This window comes from Blennius ocellaris, assembly GCF_963422515.1.
Source record: "Blennius ocellaris genome assembly, chromosome: 8".
Taxonomy (NCBI): domain Eukaryota; kingdom Metazoa; phylum Chordata; class Actinopteri; order Blenniiformes; family Blenniidae; genus Blennius; species Blennius ocellaris.
In genome coordinates this window covers 14,573,557-14,593,467 of record NC_137657.1, presented here as the reverse complement: position 1 = coordinate 14,593,467, position 19,911 = coordinate 14,573,557, and the positions used below count along the sequence as shown (strand labels likewise).

Genomic DNA, 19,911 nt, shown 5'->3' with positions numbered 1-19,911 from the left:
AACAAGTTAATTCAGCTTCCATCATAGAGTGGACTAGTTTTATTGTTAGATGTTCCAAATGAGATTCCCCACATTCTAATTGGAGACTTTACCCAACACAAGGTGTGCAAAAAAAAGAAAAGAATTTCCAATACAAGTGAAATGATACACAAGCTTGCTTTTATTATATTTTCCATAATATAGGAAGAGAACACAGAGTGGTCACAGACCAGCTGTTGTCGGAAATGAAACTTGTTAACACTGTAAATAAATCTCTACAATATTGGCAGCTATAAATTAGGTGGATTTCTGTCTGGGTGTCATTGGATTTGGTTTCTCTTGGTGAAGTTCATTTTCGTTTGATGTAAGTTTAGTTGGTCTTGACAAAGGACTCGTAGAGAGCGGTGAGGCGGGCCTGGAGGTCCTCGGTGTAGGGGTTCAGCTGGCCCCTCAGCTCGTCGACGTAGGGTGCAGCCATTTGTTTCACCTGCTGGGCCCTCTCGGCCAGCTCACTCTGGACCTTCTCGGCCACTGGAATCATGCGCTGCTTGAAGTCCTCCACATGGTGGTCCACCTTCGTCTTCATGTCATCGGTGTAGGGCCCCAGCTGAGTCTGCAGGTCCTTCACGCTCTGCTCCAGGCTGATCCTCAGCTCCTCGCTCTTCTCCAGCAGGGTGGTCCTCAGGTTCTCGGAGTCCATGGTGGCCAGCTCTTGTTTCAGCTGATCCACTCTCTGCTGGATCTGGGTCTTCATCTGCTCGGTGTAGGGCTCCAGCCTCTCCCTGACGGTGTTCAGCTCTTGGTCGACACGCACTTTCAGAACCTCTGCCTCAGTGGAGACTTTGGCGATGAGGTCCTTGGCCGCAGGGGAAAGCTGCTCCTGCAGGTTGGTCGCGTACTTGCTGGCTACGTCAGCACTTTCTGTCAGACGGGTGCTAAAAGGATAAAGTTGATCACAAAGCAAGAGTGGAATGATGAGTTTTCAAAGCGTTTTTTCCCCCAGTCCTTCAACTATTTTTACATGTCAAGTTAAATATCAATACTGAGGTGTCACAGTTGACTAACCTGATATCCTGTCCGAACTCAGACTTCCTGACCATCTGGAGGGTGTCATCAGCTGTCTGGGTGGCTTTGCCAACGTAGTCCCAGAAAGCATCGGTCAGCACTTCCAGCTGTGGCTTGGGTGCGTCGGCATAAAACAGGTTGGCATTGCAACCTGGTGACAAGAAAGAGAAAAGAAAAGACTGAGCACAAATAGACATCCCAGCAACGTCTGACTGCATTTAATTCTCCCAGAAATTCAAAAAGTGTGTTCCCCTCATACCAGTGAAAACGGCAAGGACGAGCACAGCGAGGACCTTCATGGCTGCAAGACCCTGTGTCAATAAAGAAACAGGCACTCAGCACAGCATGTTCAGAAAAGTAGACAGGATTAAAAAAAAAAAAAAAAAAGTTTCTTACTTACGTAACTTACTTGAGTTTGCAAGTGTATCTGCAAGTCCAGTGAGTGGTGCTTGTGCTCTGCTGCTCAGAATCTGCGGCTTATATAGCAAAGCCAGACGACAATGGTCCCAAAGTCCAAACAGTCATGTCTTGCTGTCACCTTGCCTCACCCTGATTTGCTCACTGACATCTTGCGCAGATATTGGCTCATATACACTGTCCTGAATGTGATAATGCACCACATACCGAACACAGAATATATATACACCTTTAAACCTTATTCATGATTATTTGATGACTTTTTTTATATGTCCCTACAGGTATTAATGGAATATATTCTGGCTTTATATAAGTATCTAGATCTATGAGTCATTCGTCACTGTTGATGGGACCAAATCTATAACGTTAGCCTTGAATGAACCCAACGGTGCAGCGTCTAATCACAAGGCTGGGACTGTTCCCCAGTCATAGATAACTATTTGCCAACACACACTGATTCGATCTTTCATTTCTTTGATGTCCATCTTTGATTGTGCATATAGTCTGGGTTTTATAACCACATCAAGCGTGACAGTAATTCCAGTTTTTGTGTCATGCCATGGGTCAAAAATACACGATGTGTCAGCCTGGGCAAAGGTCAGCAGCTGTAGGCACAGTTGACTACTTGAGGACAAAGTTGCTACTTTTTCAGGTCACACAGCACTGTTTGATCTGCATTAAAGATTTTGATTACTTTTTTGAGGGTCCCTCCCTTCCCCCCGTTTGACATCTACGAGATCTCACAGTATAAAATAGAGATATATAAATGGAACTGTGTGTCATAGTATCATGGCATCATTGAAAACTACTAAAATCTTAACAAAAATACCTTGATTGTTTTAGCTCCAGTCAATTTTTGTATTTACATTCATTGTAGGATGATGGGAATATTTCAATTATTCAGTTTATGTACAGGTTCCACGCTGCACAATTTTGTAGTGAGCTTTGATTGTTAAGTTCTCCATTAAGGTTTGTTTTCCAAGCAGTTGTGAAACTACAACTACAGTACTGGATAACAAACTTAATACTTTTGGTTCCAAGTCAGAAGAAAAGGAGATGGGAACAGTCACTTCAGATTGTATAAAACAACAAATCACATTTAATGTGTGTCTGATTTAACTTGTTGTTGAATGTTCCAGATCCACGTATGAGTCACATGACATAATTTTAACTGTTTTAAATGTGACAAGAGAATGTGACAAGAGAAACCAATGTGTATCCTGAACTTGAATTATTTAAGCCATTACGCTAAGCCTTTTATCCTCCAGGGTATAGGATGTTTCTTTAGTGGACATTTAAATTTTTTAATCTTCAAAGTGAGCTTAAATAAAAGCTGTACTTTTCAAGTCTGTATTTAGTGTGAATTATCCAGTCCTGAAACTCACCTTTTTGTCATTTTACTCTATGACTACAACAGCCAAAGTCTAAATGATACACAGAAGAGTAGTGACAGACAGCAACTCAATGTGTCATTTTTCAGAGGCCAAATGTCAAAAGTGACTCCTTGTGGATGCCGACATCACTCTGGCTGTATACTATAAAGAACATTGATTGTACACATTTTTCCAGGTTGTTTTAATTCAAATGTTAAGAAAGCATCAACATGCTTTGTAATGTTGCATTTACATTGTTTGACCTGAATACAAAGTTCACAAGTGTCAACATACCAAAGTCTGCATGTTTCTAAAAGCTCGAAACTCTGGGCCGCATGGCTCTTCAATCACTCCATATTAATGCGAACTAGAGAAATATTCGCAGGACTGGTGGGATATTTATTCTTCCATGTCATATTGGGGGTTTTTATAATTCTTTTTTTTTTTTAATAAGGATATTCCTTGAAATCCGACTGTTGTGTGATAGTTGTCAGGAACAAAAAACAGGAAAAGAGTCGTTTTGACAACCTGGCAGTGACTAGTGGACTTTGGGCTTTTGAATACAACTGTCATCTGACTTCACCATATATACGCGGAAGCAGCAGTCTGACACACTCACAATCACATTTCAGCCTGAGAGATACGCAACTAGGTGAGTATTGTATTCAATTTAAAACTAAGAGAAAGATATAACTGTTTTGACTTTGTTAATGCAGCATAAACTTTAACTTAATCCTATTTTTTTTACAGCCAGTTTCAGCCATGAAGGTGTTTATTGTCCTTGCTGTTGCAGTGCTCTCTGGTACGTTTTTGAGTTGTTGAGTGAATTTGTGCTTGACTGAACGCCACATTGCTCACACACAAACTATACGTGTCTCTCTCCAGCGGGATGCAACGCAAACCTCTTCCATGCCGACGCGCCCAGGCCACAGCTGGAAGTGCTTACTGATGCCTTTTGGGTCTACATCGCCAAAGCCACCCAGACAGCTGATGACACGCTGCAGATGATCAGGAAGTCCCCAATCGGACAGGAAATCAAGTAAGCTGTGTGACACACTGAACCATACTAACCTGGCCCATGACGGACGGCGGTCCCATGACTGGTGTGGTGTCAGACAAACCTGTGATGATCTCACCCTCGCTTTGTTTTTCCTCCAAGTGCTCGCCTCACAGAAAGTGCTGACATAGCCAGCAAGTACGCAGTCACCCTGCAGGAGCAGCTTCCCCCTGCAGCCCAGGACCTGATGACCAAGATCTCGACTGAGGCTGACACACTGAAAACCATGCTGACCAAGGAGCTGAGCTCTGCCAAGGAGAAGCTGGGGCCCTACACCGAGGACATGAAGGCCCAGATCCAGCAGAGGGTGGAGCAGCTGAAGCAGGAGCTGGCCCCCTACGCCGACACCCTGGACTCCGAGGCCCTGAGGGCCACCCTGATGCAGAGAAGCGAGGAGCTGAAGGCCAGCCTGGAGCAGAGCGTGAAGGACCTGCAGGACCAGCTGGGGCCCTACACCGATGACCTGAAGCAGAAGGTGGACAAGCACATGCAGGATTTCCAAAAAAGCGTGGCCCCCATGACGGAGAAGGTCCAAGTGGAGTTCAGCCAGAGAGCCAACCTGATGAAGCAAATGGTGGCGCCTTACGCTGAGGACCTGAAGGAAAAGCTGGACCCCTACGCCCAGGACCTCCAGTCCCAGCTCATGTCCCTCTACCAGTCCTTTGTTGAAGCCAACTGAGTCTACCTGCCGCTGATTCCGGCAGCGTTAGTCTACCTCTGTTAAAATAAGAAATGTTAGAATTTAAACGTGTGACTTTTACTGTAAACCAGATTAAATGCTGCATCTACCCACAACATGATATTTATTGCTCGGTGAGACAGTTGCAAAGAAAATGTATGCGCTTGTCAAACAATGTATATATTTCATTTTTATTGTTGTGAAGTTACAAGCTGTGACCTTTTTCTTTTGTGACTCATAGAATAAACCGACTGAGTCTATAAACTTTGTGTTTGCTGCAATTTGTTTTTGAGGAAAAGACACTTCTGCATCGAAAAACAAATGTCTGCCTACATTTATTCCCACAACAACATTTACTTAACCAAAGTCAACATGAAATCAGAGAGGGGCTGATCCTCTGTGGCTCCAAACCGCAGTTACTAATGGGACATGTGCTGCCCTTTTCCCAGAAGGAAAGTAGTATTTTGACTTGGCTTCCCATGTCTTGACTTGTCCCGGCTCCTGTCGCAGTTTCGCCTGCTAGTTTTTCCAGAGGCAGACTATTGTTCCCGTCTTTCTGCTTGTCAACGCTTGTCATGAAGCTTCGCCTTACATGTGTCACAATGAATGGTTGTTAGGAGCCGTTATGACTGACTTGATGAGAGAGAGGGACAGAACTGTAGAGAAGCTTCTAACTCATTGAGTTTAACATTAAAAAAAAATAATAATAAAGTTTTGACATTTTGCTTTCATATAAAATTGGTTTGCAGCTCTAGATTATTACATACATCGTTAAAAATGGAAATATACAACACATAGCCTTGCTATCCTCTGCCTGTTGACAGTGCCAGCGTCCAGCGTGGAGGGTTAGAGTCCACCGACAACCGTCCAACCACTCACATGTGTACACAACACTCACAACACAGATTTGTTCCTGGGTTGCTTCAAAAAACATCAAAAGCACCAAATCAACAACCCCAACACCAGAGAAAAAAAATTATTTTCATTATAATCTGCATGAAAAATGTAGAGTCTACTCAACAAATACTGCATTTCTCATTCGTTTTTTGTCTTTTTCTTTATTGCTTCACAAGTCGCATGTTTCAACAGTTTAGTCAACACATTAGCAAAATCAGTGATATAATTGCAGGTTTTCACATTTCACATGATTACCATCTCTCAGTTGTCGACAAAAGTAGAATGAACACATTTGGTAATCCTGTTTTTAGGTAGTTTGCAAGAATCTACTGGCACTGAACCTTCATGTGGACATTAACGTGTTGCCACTGATTTAAACGTTTTCTGCCAAAAGGCTTAATTATATTAAACTTTATTTTTGAGAAAACCTTGAAGCTAATTTCTATTCACATTTTATTTATTATTTTTGAAATGTGATAAATACTTGTCCTACATTTTATGTGCTGAACATTTTACTCTCCTCCTCACAGACATTATTATTGCATTGTAGTGTTGTTTACGACTTCATCCATTTTGTTATTGGTTTATTCTATTCTGGCATTTCAGGCATGCATTATTCTCAACATTCAATTTGAATTCTCTGCGTATGTTAAAGTTGCATGTGTGTGTGCGTATTTACAGGTGTGACTCTATTCAATAAGTTTTTTCCTTTTAGCGTCTTATCAGTCTCCTGTGAGCCACTTTGAACTACAAATCATCATACTGAGAGAGTGACATAAATAATGATTAACTGATGACTAACTTTAACTCAGTAGACATTCAGACCTTTGCATTGCACAGCCAGCAAGCAGTCAATAAAAACCAAATCAAACTAAATCAAACTCATGAGTATGAAAGCACAAAATATACATGCAATCAAGTTGCTTTGTTACTTTGAAGATGGTCGCCTTCCTTTTATTGTGTTTGTAGTTCCTGCATGTAGGTTTATCTTCACATATGCTCTGTCTTTAAAAATTTGATTTGTTCATATTCTAGTTACTTTTATCAAACATAACATGCAGTGAAGAGTAGCATACTGCTTCTTAATCAGAGAGATCTTCATAAGCGTATGGCCCAGCAGGGTCGTCCGAGCTTTACTTGTAGCCCCCACAGCAAGATTAATTGCCCACGTTTGCTATATAATCAGTCTCTGACAAACTTTAACAACCGACTGTGAAACGTCTGTGAATCTTTGAGAATTCAGACCTGCTGTCACATCTTCATGCTACAGCCTGTTTTACACCTCAGCACTGGAGTCGGCACCAAGGAGCAGCATTCAGACGGCCTTATCAGTCAATACAGCCCCGAGGCTTCGTCCAGGCCTTCATCCTAATGGCCATGTGTTAATACTGGAGGCCAGACTCATGTCTGGCTCCACTCAGGGGAATGGCGATGGGGGTGTTTTCTGACACAAATCAGCTTCTTTGAACAAGAAACATCTTGTTTTACACGCCGCAGTGACAGACAGAGAGTTGCTGTTGTTTTGATGTTGATAACAGGTTGTTTCTACACTGGCTTGATAAACAGATCAGTGCCAGATGAGATAAGAAGATAGCTGTCAACGTCAGCAGGTCATTGTAAAAGCTCTCAGACTTTGTTGTTTATCCCACTTTGTCATCTGAATGTGATCAGGTTCCAGGACAGGATGACTCTGAGGATCTTAGAAGAGAAAATATCAGAATACTGCATGTTTAATATCACTGCTTGAAACTGGTATTCAAAGTTTGGAAAGAAGACTTTGTTGTCATTGATTTTCTAAAACCTTTTGGGACTTAATGGATGATTCAGAGTCAGCTTGTCAGTATTATGCGACCCTGGCACTCCAAATGGGCCCCAGTGTAAATATGTTATGTGTTATAAAAACACATGGATGTTGATATGATTGTGCATGTTGATATTTAAAATGGTTCTGGTGGATCTCTACTGTTTCTACTCGTTAAGAAGTTGTTGGACAAACAGTCAAAGTATTGCAACATAAACATTTACTCTACATTTGGCTTTTAATGTCTTGTAAAAAAAAAAAAAAAAACCTTAAAAAAGAAAATAGTCTAATCTATCATAACTGTAATCATTCTAACCATTTTCCCCCCTTCATTTGAATGTAAACTGCCATAAGACGGCTCAGTGGTAATTATTGCAATATGAATTCAATTCAATTCAATTGAGTTCCACTGAATTCCATTAAATAACTTGAATGAATAATTTTGGAGTCAAGAATTAAGCTTATTGTTTGTTTTTTTCTCGTGGTCAGTCCCTGAGAAAACCTGAATAAGTGCAATGAAAACATTCAAACTTACCAGATCAACAGAAAAAAATCCATGGACAGTAATTATACTCACATGTTTTTGCTGTGAGATGACCATGTTGTCCTGTATTCAGATCCTCTGCCTACAAACTCATATGTGTAGTTTGTCTTTTGTATCAGTTAACTACTTATTCACTATGCTCTGAATGAACACTGACTTTACAAGACTGCTCCTTTGAAGTTGTACTTGGATAACAAACCTAATGGCCCTTTTTCTCTTGTCGTCGAAACTTTTTGAAGGATAAGTTTAAAAGAATAATTGTCCTGTGATATTGAAGTGATCGATCTATTTTAAACTCTCTAAAGAGGAGTACCTTTTAAAGAAGCAATGGTGTCATCTAGTGGTCAAAGTATAGTAGTGATGACAATTGAATATACGGTAATATATTTGTCGTGTGATGGAGAGAAGTGTTTTGTGATTATAATAGATGCTTATCTTGTATTTCGTATAACTGTCATCATTCAAAGGATTTTATATAGAAAACAAATGTGGGATGATAATCATCAGCATACAGGAATTATTGTATAATGATGTCTAATAGGTATTTGACGATTACTGAAAGATAAATAGTGCTCCTTAATTTCATCAATGATAGTTGTCTGACTGTCATCTAAATTAGTCCTCAGATTTGCATCCACATACAGTGCCACCCCCCGCCCCATTCCCTATTACTATTTTATGTAAATAGTTCAAAACACTCCATTTCAACATCAAACCCCTTTTCATTGTCGAACCATGTCTCAGAAACAGCACTGATGCTGATTTTTTTTTTAATTGAGTCAAATATTCTTTTATATTATTAAAGTTTTTATACAAACTCCAACTGTTAAAGTGCACAACATAAGTGGTACTCATCAGTATCAATTTCTTTGAATTGATTATTATACTATTTACAACACAATCAGGATCTATGTCAGAACCAAATTTGTTCATTTTATAATACAGGGGGTTCATGTGTGTTAAGAGTTAAGTTCTCATACATTGAATGTAATTGCGAGCATTGTTGTCACCTTCTAGGAATGCAACATCCTTGAAAGGATAAGAAGTAGAAGAATCTGTTAATTCTTCGTCACTAAGAGTCACTATTAGTTTTCATTTAATACGAGTTTAGATGCTCTGCCCATTTGAACATTTTTCTTCTGTTACTAAAGAGTCACTGGAAAGTCTGGCACATTTTTGACACTCTGTCAAGGCTTTCTACGGATGAAATGTGGACGTTTGAAGTACATTTAATAATCGTTGTATCTTGAGACTGGGCGCATACATTCTACTTTCTAAATTCTACAAGGAAGCTGCTGGTTAAGAAAAACAGCAAAAGGGGATGAGCAGTGCCAAACCCAAAACAAAGGCAGGCGGCAAGACCAAGAGATGAACATTTTTCTTCTGTTACTAAAGAGTCACGGACAGTCAACAGATAAACATGCGCTTTTATGTCAGCAAGTGTTGACAGACAGATGACAGTTTAATTAGTCAAGTCATCACGTGTATGTAGTTAGAAGGCACGTTTTTTTTTTAAGAGGGATGTAAAAATAGATGAGACACAGACAGACAATGTACCTGCAAGTTTCAAGTATTTCCTGCGGTCCAAGGCCGACGGTTCAGCCCCTGCTCTCAGCAGAATCTCCACCATGTTTGGCTGCTTGGTTATCACTGTCAGATGAAGAGGAGTCTAAAGAGGAACACAGGAACAGAGTTTCATTTGAATGTCCATAACTCTATTGATCCAATGAGGTGCTTCATAAAATGAGTTGATTGTTCTGCACTACAGCACACACAAGACAGGAAAGAGTGTGGGAGCCCCATTAAAGATGGACAGTGTTACTCCTCAACTGAAACATTTTGAAGTGCCATCGAAAACCCTAAATTACCATATTTGACTGACAGTGCCAGCTTAATGTCCCCAAAAAGAAAAAGCTACAAAGGAGAATTATATGTACCAGAAAAAGAAAACCAAGCAGCAGAAAGAGTTGAAAGAGTCTCTGGAAACATGTGAGGGTCTGAAGAAAAGCAGAAAACAATTTGACTATGTTGAAAAAGAAACAAAGAGGTATAATTGTGGGTTGAAAGCTTGACATCCAGAGCTGGAGGAACAAATTCACAGATGCTTTATTGAATGGCAGCTACTGGCCGAGGTTTATTGATAGGTTGGTAATGTCTGAGCATGTAAACATAAATGTTTCTTAAAAAACAGTTAATCTCTTCATGACATTCGTTTGACAGATGCAACATATAAACTCAGCTGTAACTTATGTGTGGGAACTTATTTCAGCTTTACATACAAACAGCATGTAAACACAAGACATGAAAAGTGACTGTTTCTACGTCACTAAATCACACACACAGCACATGTGCATAGCATTCACGGAAATGACAGAGAAGGGAGGGACACTTGCATTGGCACATTGGAGGAATTCCACAAAGATGCTCTGCCACTGCCTATATTTTTGATAGTCTTGATTTAGTGGCAGTCACACCGACATGCAACACGTGATCTTCCATAATTATAGCTTACTGTCTCGTCATAGTTCCTTGTTCATTTACATCTGGCGAGAGCTCATGCATGCAGGCATTGTTTACCAGTGTTGTTGACCTTAACCTGTAGAATTGGAGAGAAATGAGCAGAGGCTTTTAATAGGAACCACCACACACTTCCTTTGACTTTGCCTCCAATGACTCAACTATTTCATCTTCTTGTACGTAGAAACAGTCACTTTTCATGTCTTGTGTTTACATGCTGTTTGTATGTGTAACCCCTTTTTCCACTGGCTCGCAGCACTAAATGGAATATTAGCTTATTACCATTCAATACACCTGTAACATGTGGCAAAAAGGGAACACTTCAAATAATACACACACACATAATCTTGAACATTCCAAACTGTATTAACAATATATATTTAAACACCACAAAGAAAGGAAAAGAACCGGTAGAAAAGTATGTGTTAAAGTCTTAATGTCAGATAAACAGTGCACTGTTTATATAGTATTTTGAACAAGCTTGTTTTAAGTCACGTTGGCCGGCTTATCGTTGGAGCTCATTAACAGGAGAGCAGCGCACCCTAGTGCTGCGAGTGTGACTGAATCCTACCCAGGGAAAATCCCTCCGTGGGATATTCAGCAGAAATCCAGTTTCACCTGGTCAGCAGGAAAACTGGGTCCGTGTCATCCAGCACAGTGACAGCAGCGTCCAGCAGAAACTCAGCCGATCCTCGTTGTCTTCTGACGTCCACCCAGGCAGTCGCACTCCAGACCACGACAGCCGTGGCTAAGCTAACAGGCTACTGAGCTGTTCATCAGAGTGATTTCTCACACACTCCGTCCGCAAGTTACACTTCTGAATCACTCGCTCCAAACCTACAGCATCCACGGACTACTCACAGTCCAGCTGAAGAACAGGAGATGATCCAGTAAGTGTTACTTCCACTTAATTGTCGGCGGGAAACACTCGTGTACCCAGCTTTTCCCTCCGTCGTTCAAGGTTCTTTCCGGAAGTCAAACTTTTCCGTCACCAAAATAAAATATTAACAAAATAAGATTCCGTCATTCAGTCTTATAACACAACAACCATGAATAATATTTTAACACAAAATACAAACAGTTTTCTTAAAGATCTCGTAACATGAACTCAAAGAAACAAATACACTGATATTTATCAGGTTATTACACTCTCCCCCCACTAAATAAAAAGGCATGCCCTCATGACTTTGTACCTTTTGCATCAAACACACACCTTAACTAATCATGTAACAAGAGGTGGGCCAATCCACTTAAAGCAATAGGAGACATACCTAACTACAGGAGTAGCAGTAATACTGGGGTTCCCAAATGTGTCATAGGTTAACCTGAGAGGCGGTCGTTTGAGTCTCGGAGGACGTCTGGTATCCGTACATGGATCGACGTCAAGCTCAGTCTCAACGTCTGTGTCAAGTTCTGCCTCATTGTCATGAGTCTGTGTAGGCTCAGGCTCTTCAATTCGCTCAGCAGTCTCCGAGTCTCTCTCATCGTCACTCGTCTCTGCACACATCGTCTGTGGCTGTTCACTCTCGTCCCTCCACAGAACATCAAGGTCAAGACTAGGCGGCTCAGAGGTTTTCTCACCCACTCTGTTTTCTAGACCTCCATCATCAAACCACACCCCATGTGCCTCATCCTCTGAGTCAGAACTCTGTATGTCATTTGCAGTCGGACTCCCTGTTTCACCGTCCAGCATGTCTTTCGGTGCCGTCGATGGTGTCTGTTCGCTGTCAGATGGGTCAACATTCTTACCATGTCTCTTTCTCCTCCTGCGCTGAGTTTGGATAGGAGGCTCAGCTTCAGGGTCAGAAACTGGGTGAGTCACAGTCTGTCCCAGGGGCAGAAGGTGGTTTCGATGGAGGGTCTTGGTGGGTCCCTCTCCATCTGCTAGTCTTAACCGAAACACAGGCAAGTTAGACATTTGACTCTCCACAATGTACGGGTTAGAAGCCCAGCGATCAGCTAACTTGTGCTTCCCTGGCAACCCCAAGTTTCGTATCAGAACCCTATCCCCAGGCAGCAACTGTGTGAAACGGATCTTGTGGTCATATCTCCGCTTATTGTCTTTGTTCTGCTTGGCAGCAGCTGCTTCAGCAATGTTATATGCAGCTCGTAACTCCTCCTTCATATCAGCAACATACTTGAGGTAGTTTTTCTGTCTAGTACCATCACTCGATGTCCCAAAACAGAGATCCACAGGCATTCTGGCCTCACGTCCAAACATCAGGTAATAGGGCGAGAACCCGGTTGCCTCATTCGGAGTACAGTTATAAGCATGGACCAAGTGTGCAACATGCTGACTCCACCTCCTCTTTTTGCTTGGCTCAAGAGTCCCCAGCATATCTAGCAATGTCCTATTGAATCTCTCAGGCTGAGGATCCCCTTGTGGATGGTAAGGAGTAGTTCTAGATTTGTCAATGCCGAGAATACTTAACATCTCCCGAATCAGACAGCTCTCAAAGTCACGCCCTTGATCACTATGCATCCTTTTTGGCAACCCATAGTGAACAAAGTACTTCTCCACCAAAACCTTTGCCACAGTGGCTGCTTTCTGGTCCTTTGTGGGAAAGGCTTGAGCATAGCGTGTATAGTGATCGGTTACAACCAGGACGTTTTCGGTGTTACTAGAATCTGGTTCAATGGATAAAAAATCCATGCACACAAGATCTAGGGGACCATCACTGTGCATATGGGACAATGGTGCAACTCTCCGGGGTAGAGTTTTCCTCTGAATACAACGTGCACATGCCTTACAATAGTCCTCTACTGCAGTTTTCATCCGAGGCCAGTAGAAGCGGTCTTTAATTAGGCCATAAGTCTTATCGATGCCTAAATGACCAGAGTTATCATGCAAGGACTTCATCACCACCTCCCTGTACTTCTCAGGCAAGATTAATTGTGATCGATGGGATTTACCAGGAGGACTTGTAACTCGATACAGGACACCCTGTTGCATCTTGAATCTATCCCATTCTCTCAAGAGCAATGGACAAGTCCCATGTTTAGTCCTGTCAACTCGTGCCATATCTCCATGCCGAAAAGCTCTCCATACTTCTCCAATGGCAAGATCATCTTGTTGAGCTTCAGACAGCTCTTTTTGACTCAATACTGGCATTCCTTTAGTGCTCAGGGTGGACAAGTTACAAAATGCCTGCGGGAGGGCATGTACTGAAGGCACCAAGTGATCAACTGCTCTCATAACACAATGATCCATCAACTTAGTTACTGCACAACTCTGACACATGGCTCTCACACTCTCAGCAGAGATGTTTTGCCACTTCTGTTGTGAAAACTCGGTAGGGTGTGGCCGACGAGACAGTGCATCTGCGTCAATGTTCTGGACCCCAGACCTGTACTTTAGACTGAAGTCATAAGTAGACAAGGCTGCCAGCCAGCGGTGGCCTGTGGCATCCAATTTAGCAGATGTCAGCACGTAAGTCAATGGATTATTGTCTGTCCTGACTTCAAACTTAACTCCATAAAGATAGTCATGCAACTTGTCCACTACTGCCCACTTTAACGCCAGGAACTCGAGTTTATGAACGGGATAATGTTGTTCAGAGGGAGATAAGCTCCGGCTTACAAAAGCAACTGGTCTCAGCCCCTCACCCTGATCTTGGTACAGCACACCACCTAAACCTTCTCGGCTAGCATCTACGTGCAGAACATAGGGTAGCTGTGGGTCTGCAAAAGCTAATACAGGAGCTTGAGTAAGTCTCTGCTTCAGCATCTCAAAGGCTGCCTCACATTTATCATCCCATCTACTCCCAAAAGGCTCAACTGGGTTAAGGTAGTCCCTGGTCTTGTTCACCTTTGACTTCTTGACAGTGGGCGGATATCCAGACAACAATTTGTTCAAAGGGTGAGCTACTTTGGAATAATCCTTCACAAAGCGTCGGTAATATCCACAGAACCCAAGAAATGACCGCAAAGCAGTCACTGTGGTTGGTCTGGGCCATGTGGTTACTGCTTCAGTCTTTTTAGGATCTGTAGCCACACCATCTTGGGAAATAACATGTCCCACGTATGTCACTGAAGGTTGGCAGAACTGACATTTGTCCAATGACAACTTAAGGCCCTCGTCTTTGAGTCGGTCAAGCACTTTTAACAACCTCTCCTCATGTTCCTCAAGAGTGGCCCCAAACACAATGAGATCATCGAGGTAGACCAAAACTTCCAACAAGTTCATGTCTCCAACCGTTCTCTCCATTATGCGTTGAAAAGTCGCAGGAGCCCCTGACACTCCTTGTGGCATCCTTTCAAATTGGTAGAAGCCAACCGGACAAATGAAAGCTGTTTTTTCTTTGTCGGCTTCACTCATTGGAATTTGATAATAGCCACTTCGCAAGTCAAGCACACTAAACCACTTGCTGCCGTTTAGACAAGCCAATGCATCTTCAATCCTCGGCACTGTGTACTGATCTGGGACAGTACGCCTGTTTAAGGTCCTATAGTCGACACACATCCTTATTTTACCATTCTTTTTTCTCACCACCACTATAGGGGAGGCATAAGGGCTACGTGACTCCGTAATGACCCCAGCATTCTTAAGTTGTGTTAAATGCTCTCTCAATGCCTCAACATCAGCAGGTGGCAGCCGACGAGACCTCTCTCTGAATGGTTTATCCTCCGTGGTTTTAATGGTGTGGTGAGTGCTTTTACTGCGTCCCACATCGAACTCATGAGTGGAGAAAACTTCACTATGTGCCATCAGCTTCTTTACCAGCCGCTCTTTCCATTCCTCCGAAACAGGAGAATCTCCGAAATTGAAAGACGAGGGAGTCACCTCATCTATGGACTTATCTCTGGTCTCATTGCTCGCTGCATGTGACAGCATCACCTCTACAGGAAACAGATGAGCAATTGGCGTCCCCTTGGTCAGGACAACTTCTTTAGCCGACACGTTTCTGACAAGCACAGTCATTCTCTTGGACGTCACTACAGAAGACGCTTGCAACTCTGACCTTACCAGAATCTGCTCAGGAAACCTTGAATCATCCAAATGTTCATCAGGTGAATCAACAAGAATTGCTTGTGTAGTGGGGATTCCCTGAAACTTTGGAACACCTGTCACTCTAGCCACCCCGCCAGGGCGCAAAATGACTGGTTTTGCTTGAGTAAACCACACAATCCCTCTTTTGTCATCATCATCACTAGGGAGTGGCAGGCAAACTAACTTTTCAAACACATTCTTGAAAACAGGATGAATACGCAATGTGCTCAAAAAGTTATCTCCTCCTTTTTCTTTACAACTCTTTAGTAATCGTCGCACAGTAGGTGTATTTGTGCCGACAATAATGGATGCCTCGCCTTTAACCATGGGGTCAGGACAGACCAACACAAGGGCATCAATGGCCTCAATCACTCCTACGTCAGCCTCCATGAACTCCAGCTTAATTGACAAATAGCCATCGTAAGGGTAATCAGATGGGCTGAGACCCCATATTTGCAAAGCACTGATGGATGTCAATGGCAGACGAGTCAGGTATTTGTCATAGAAGGATCTGTACAACAAAGTAACTTGAGAACCAGTATCAAGGATAGCTTTAGCATAAACGCCTTCAATCTGTACTGGTACAGCTGCGCTAGGGCCTACTAAGCCTTCGGGTATAGTGTCTACCACCTTCCTGTCATTGTTAATGCACTTGGCGGAGCGTGTCTTTACCACCGGGATACCAGGCCGCTCCTTTACTGGGTCCCGTGGTAGTTTCCCGCTGTCTTGTTTAGTTTGATCAGGCGATTATTGACTTTCTTGAGGTTCTCCTCACCATCACAGTGTCGTTTGAAATGTCCATCCTCACCGCACTTGTAACAGAAAATCCCTGGTTTGTCCTCATCATAGCGGGACTTTTGTAACTGATCACCTTTTCTGAATGTCCCTCGAGCAGGGATTTTAGCCTGTGTTCCATAAGCATCTGATGGAATTACAACTGCTGCGGCCTTAAGGTTCACCATTTCGGCTTTCATGACACTAATCTCTTTCCTCAGCTGTTCTACTTCAGAGTTTTCTTTAGTGTCATCATCTGGTCTGGGAACCGAAACATTACCGGACAGAACTGCGCTTTTGACATTATGTCTGCTCTGAAGCATATCTTCCTCCTCCCTCACTTCTTTTAACAGTTCACTGAAAGTAGGAGGTGCTCGAAGCTTATGGGTCATGCGGATACGTAGGCCAATCATGTCACTGGGTAACGCGCCCCTCACAACCTGGTCAATGCGAAGCTGATCCATTTCAGAAACTTTGATCCCGCCTTTCCTAAACACACAATGCAGCAATTTGTCCAGCCTGAGCAAATAGCTGGAAAGTGTTTCACCATCATTTTGAAATGTGTGTCGGAATCTCACAAGAAGGTCAGAAGTACTCTCAGTGGGTCCAAAAGCCACCTCTAAAGCTTGCATATAATCATGCGAAGCAGCTGCTGGGTTCTGCGTTTTCAGAAATCTGACAATGTCTGCAGCAGGCCCCTTTAAGCTTTCCACAATTCTCTGTTTCTTCACAGCATCACTGCACTGCCACTCTACTAACAAATGCATTGTCTGCTCAGCCCAAGCATCATACTCGTCTTCTCCACTAGGGATAGGTTTGATCCCAGAAAACAGGCGAAGCTTGCGGTAGCTATGAATATCAGCAGGGCCAGGGTTACACTTGTCCACAATGGAACTAAGAGCATTGATCAGTGCTGTGTTCAAATCTAGTGGGGATGGATTCACTAACCCCTGTATGTCAGTAACAGTCCTGCCTTCCTGCTCTAAAAACGACAGCAGTTTAGCTCTAAACCCTTCCTCTGGTCGGGAAACAGGAAGTACATGAACAGGCCAGGGTCCGGCTTCCCCAGGAAGTCCAACACGGTCAGGCAAGCTTTGTTTTGTCAAGTCAGTGGAAGTCCGAATTAGCAAAAACTGTGTCTTGGAAGCAGTGTCTACACAGCGATCAACAATCTCAAATTTTCCAAAAACTTTGACTTCACTTAAAGCTCTAAGCAGTACATCGTCTGTAACATCAGAAGTAATGTCACTCAGCACTAGTGCATTTTCATGTGCTAACTTTTTTCTCTCACACCAAGCTTTGATCTCAACAGCATCCATCTTGATGGTTATAAAAGTTACACAAAATGTCTATGATTACTAAAAACACATTTAGACATCAACAGAGCATGAAAAACAAATAAACAATCCCGGACGAGCCCCCACAAATGTAACCCCTTTTTCCACTGGCTCGCAGCACTAAATGGAATATTAGCTTATTACCATTCAATACACCTGTAACATGTGGCAAAAAGGGAACACTTCAAATAATACACACACACATAATCTTGAACATTCCAAACTGTATTAACAATATATATTTAAACACCACAAAGAAAGGAAAAGAACCGGTAGAAAAGTATGTGTTAAACTCTTAATGTCAGATAAACAGTGCACTGTTTATATAGTATTTTGAACAAGCTTGTTTTAAGTCACGTTGGCCGGCTTATCGTTGGAGCTCATTAACAGGAGAGCAGCGCACCCTAGTGCTGCGGGTGTGACTGAATCCTACCCAGGGAAAATCCCTCCGTGGGATATTCAGCAGAAATCCAGTTTCACCTGGTCAGCAGGAAAACTGGGTCCGTGTCATCCAGCACAGTGACAGCAGCGTCCAGCAGAAACTCAGCCGATCCTCGTTGTCTTCTGACGTCCACCCAGGCAGTCGCACTCCAGACCACGACAGCCGTGGCTAAGCTAACAGGCTACTGAGCTGTTCATCAGAGTGATTTCTCACACACTCCGTCCGCAAGTTACACTTCTGAATCACTCGCTCCAAACCTACAGCATCCACGGACTACTCACAGTCCAGCTGAAGAACAGGAGATGATCCAGTAAGTGTTACTTCCACTTAATTGTCGGCGGGAAACACTCGTGTACCCAGCTTTTCCCTCCGTCGTTCAAGGTTCTTTCCGGAAGTCAAACTTTTCCGTCACCAAAATAAAATATTAACAAAATAAGATTCCGTCATTCAGTCTTATAACACAACAACCATGAATAATATTTTAACACAAAATACAAACAGTTTTCTTAAAGATCTCGTAACATGAACTCAAAGAAACAAATACACTGATATTTATCAGGTTATTACATATGTAAAGCTGAAATAAGTTCCCACACATAAGTTACAGCTGAGTTTATATGTTGCATCTGTCAAACGAATGTCATGAAGAGATTAACTGTTTTTTAAGAAACATTTATGTTTACATGCTCAGACATTACCAACCTATCAATAAACCTCGGCCAGTAGCTGCCATTCCATAAAGCATCTGTGAATTTGTTCCTCCAGCTCTGGATGTCGAGCTTTCAACCCACAATTATACCTCTTTGTTTCTTCTTCAACGCAGTAACATTTTTGTCTGCTTTTCTTCAGACCCTCACATGTTTCCAGAGACCATCAACTCTTTCTGCTGCTTGGTTTTCTTTTTCTGGTACATATAATTCTCCTTTGTAGCTTTTTCTTTTTGGGGACATATAGCTGGCACTGACAGTCAAATATGGTAATTTAGGGTTTTCGATGGCACTTCAAAATGTTACAGTTGAGGAGTAACACTGTCCAACTTTAATGGGGCTCCCACACTCTTTCCTGTCTTGTGTGTGCTGTAGTGCAGAACAATCAACTTACTTTACTGTACTTACTGTAAATGTTCTTAATAAATGTACTTCAAACGTCCACGTTTCATCCGTAGAAAGCCTTGACAGAGTGTCAAAAATGTGCCAGACTTTCCTCAGAATTCCACAAAATCACACTACGTTTCGGACAAACGGGGCTGCCGGGAACAGATGAGACAGAAAGCTGGAAAGATTGGGAGCCTAGATAACTACAGGCCTCTTGCGCTTGCCAATGTGGTATCAAAGAGTTCTTTTAGATCAAATCAATATATATATTGGTACCAATGATAATCAGTTTGGCTTGAAATCCAAACATGGCAGTGATCTCTGTATTTACGCTTTGAAAAAAACTGTTGAAGTTTACATGAGGAAAAAGTCATCTCTTCTTATAGGATTCACTGGTGCCTCTAAGGCCTTTGACCATGTCAACCATGAAAAGTTGTTTATGAAATTAAGTAAAAAGGGGGTGCCGGATTATATTGTAAGAACTTTGGCTGACTGGTTATGCTAATCAGGAGATGCAAGTAAAGTGGGGTGATACGACCTCTTGACCTCAGGAGGATAAGTATCTCAACTTCCCTATTGATTACCTGTCAGAACAGGAACTCACTGTCAGTAGCAAAACAAAATATCTGGGACATCACATCACTGATCAAAATGTGTGATGATGATCATCTGTATACACAATGCGGTATGCTGTATGCTAAAGCCAACATACTAGCAAGGACATTTTCAATGTCCTCTGAAAATGTGAAAATTACTCTCCTTAGAGCTTATTGTACCCCCTTGTATACCGCCCCCTTGTGGATTAAATATAGAAAATCAAGCCGACAACAGCTCAATGTTGCTTACAATGACGTTATGAGGATCCTGCTGAAAAAACTTCTCTGGGAAAGTGCAAGTGAGACGTTCTGTAAAGCAGTTGTTTCTAATTTTCAAGCTCTCATGAGG

At 42.4% G+C, this 19,911-nt stretch overlaps 2 protein-coding genes across 2 annotated transcripts; one reads left to right on the top strand and one right to left on the bottom strand.

Annotated features, from left to right (window-relative positions):
* Positions 1-345: 345 nt before the first annotated feature.
* LOC308133010 (uncharacterized protein) lies at positions 346-1,378 on the bottom strand. Its single transcript, XM_080500254.1, has 3 exons — positions 1,304-1,378; positions 1,045-1,195; positions 346-914 (listed from the first exon to the last, which is right to left on the bottom strand). Exons 1-3 carry the CDS (start codon positions 1,341-1,343, stop codon positions 350-352), a joined length of 756 nt encoding a protein of 251 aa, XP_080356380.1. The 5' UTR covers positions 1,344-1,378; the 3' UTR covers positions 346-349.
* A 2,218-nt stretch (positions 1,379-3,596) lies between these two features.
* Positions 3,597-4,570, top strand: LOC308133066 (uncharacterized protein; the record flags this gene model as incomplete). Its single annotated transcript, XM_080500335.1, has 3 exons — positions 3,597-3,636; positions 3,720-3,873; positions 3,994-4,570. The coding sequence occupies 3 exons, from the start codon at positions 3,597-3,599 to the stop codon at positions 4,568-4,570; spliced, it is 771 nt and encodes a 256-aa protein (XP_080356461.1).
* Positions 4,571-19,911: the final 15,341 nt, after the last annotated feature.

Bases quoted from the DNA above. Each gene is read 5' to 3' on its own strand.
- LOC308133010 (XM_080500254.1), bottom strand. From the start codon at position 1,343: ATGAAGGTCCTCGCTGTGCTCGTCCTTGCCGTTTTCACTG. The intron at 1,196-1,303 runs GTATGAGGGGAA...TCTTGTCACCAG, and splicing joins CGTCCTTGCCGTTTTCACTG to GTTGCAATGCCAACCTGTTT. The intron at 915-1,044 runs GTTAGTCAACTG...TTATCCTTTTAG, and splicing joins GAGTTCGGACAGGATATCAG to CACCCGTCTGACAGAAAGTG.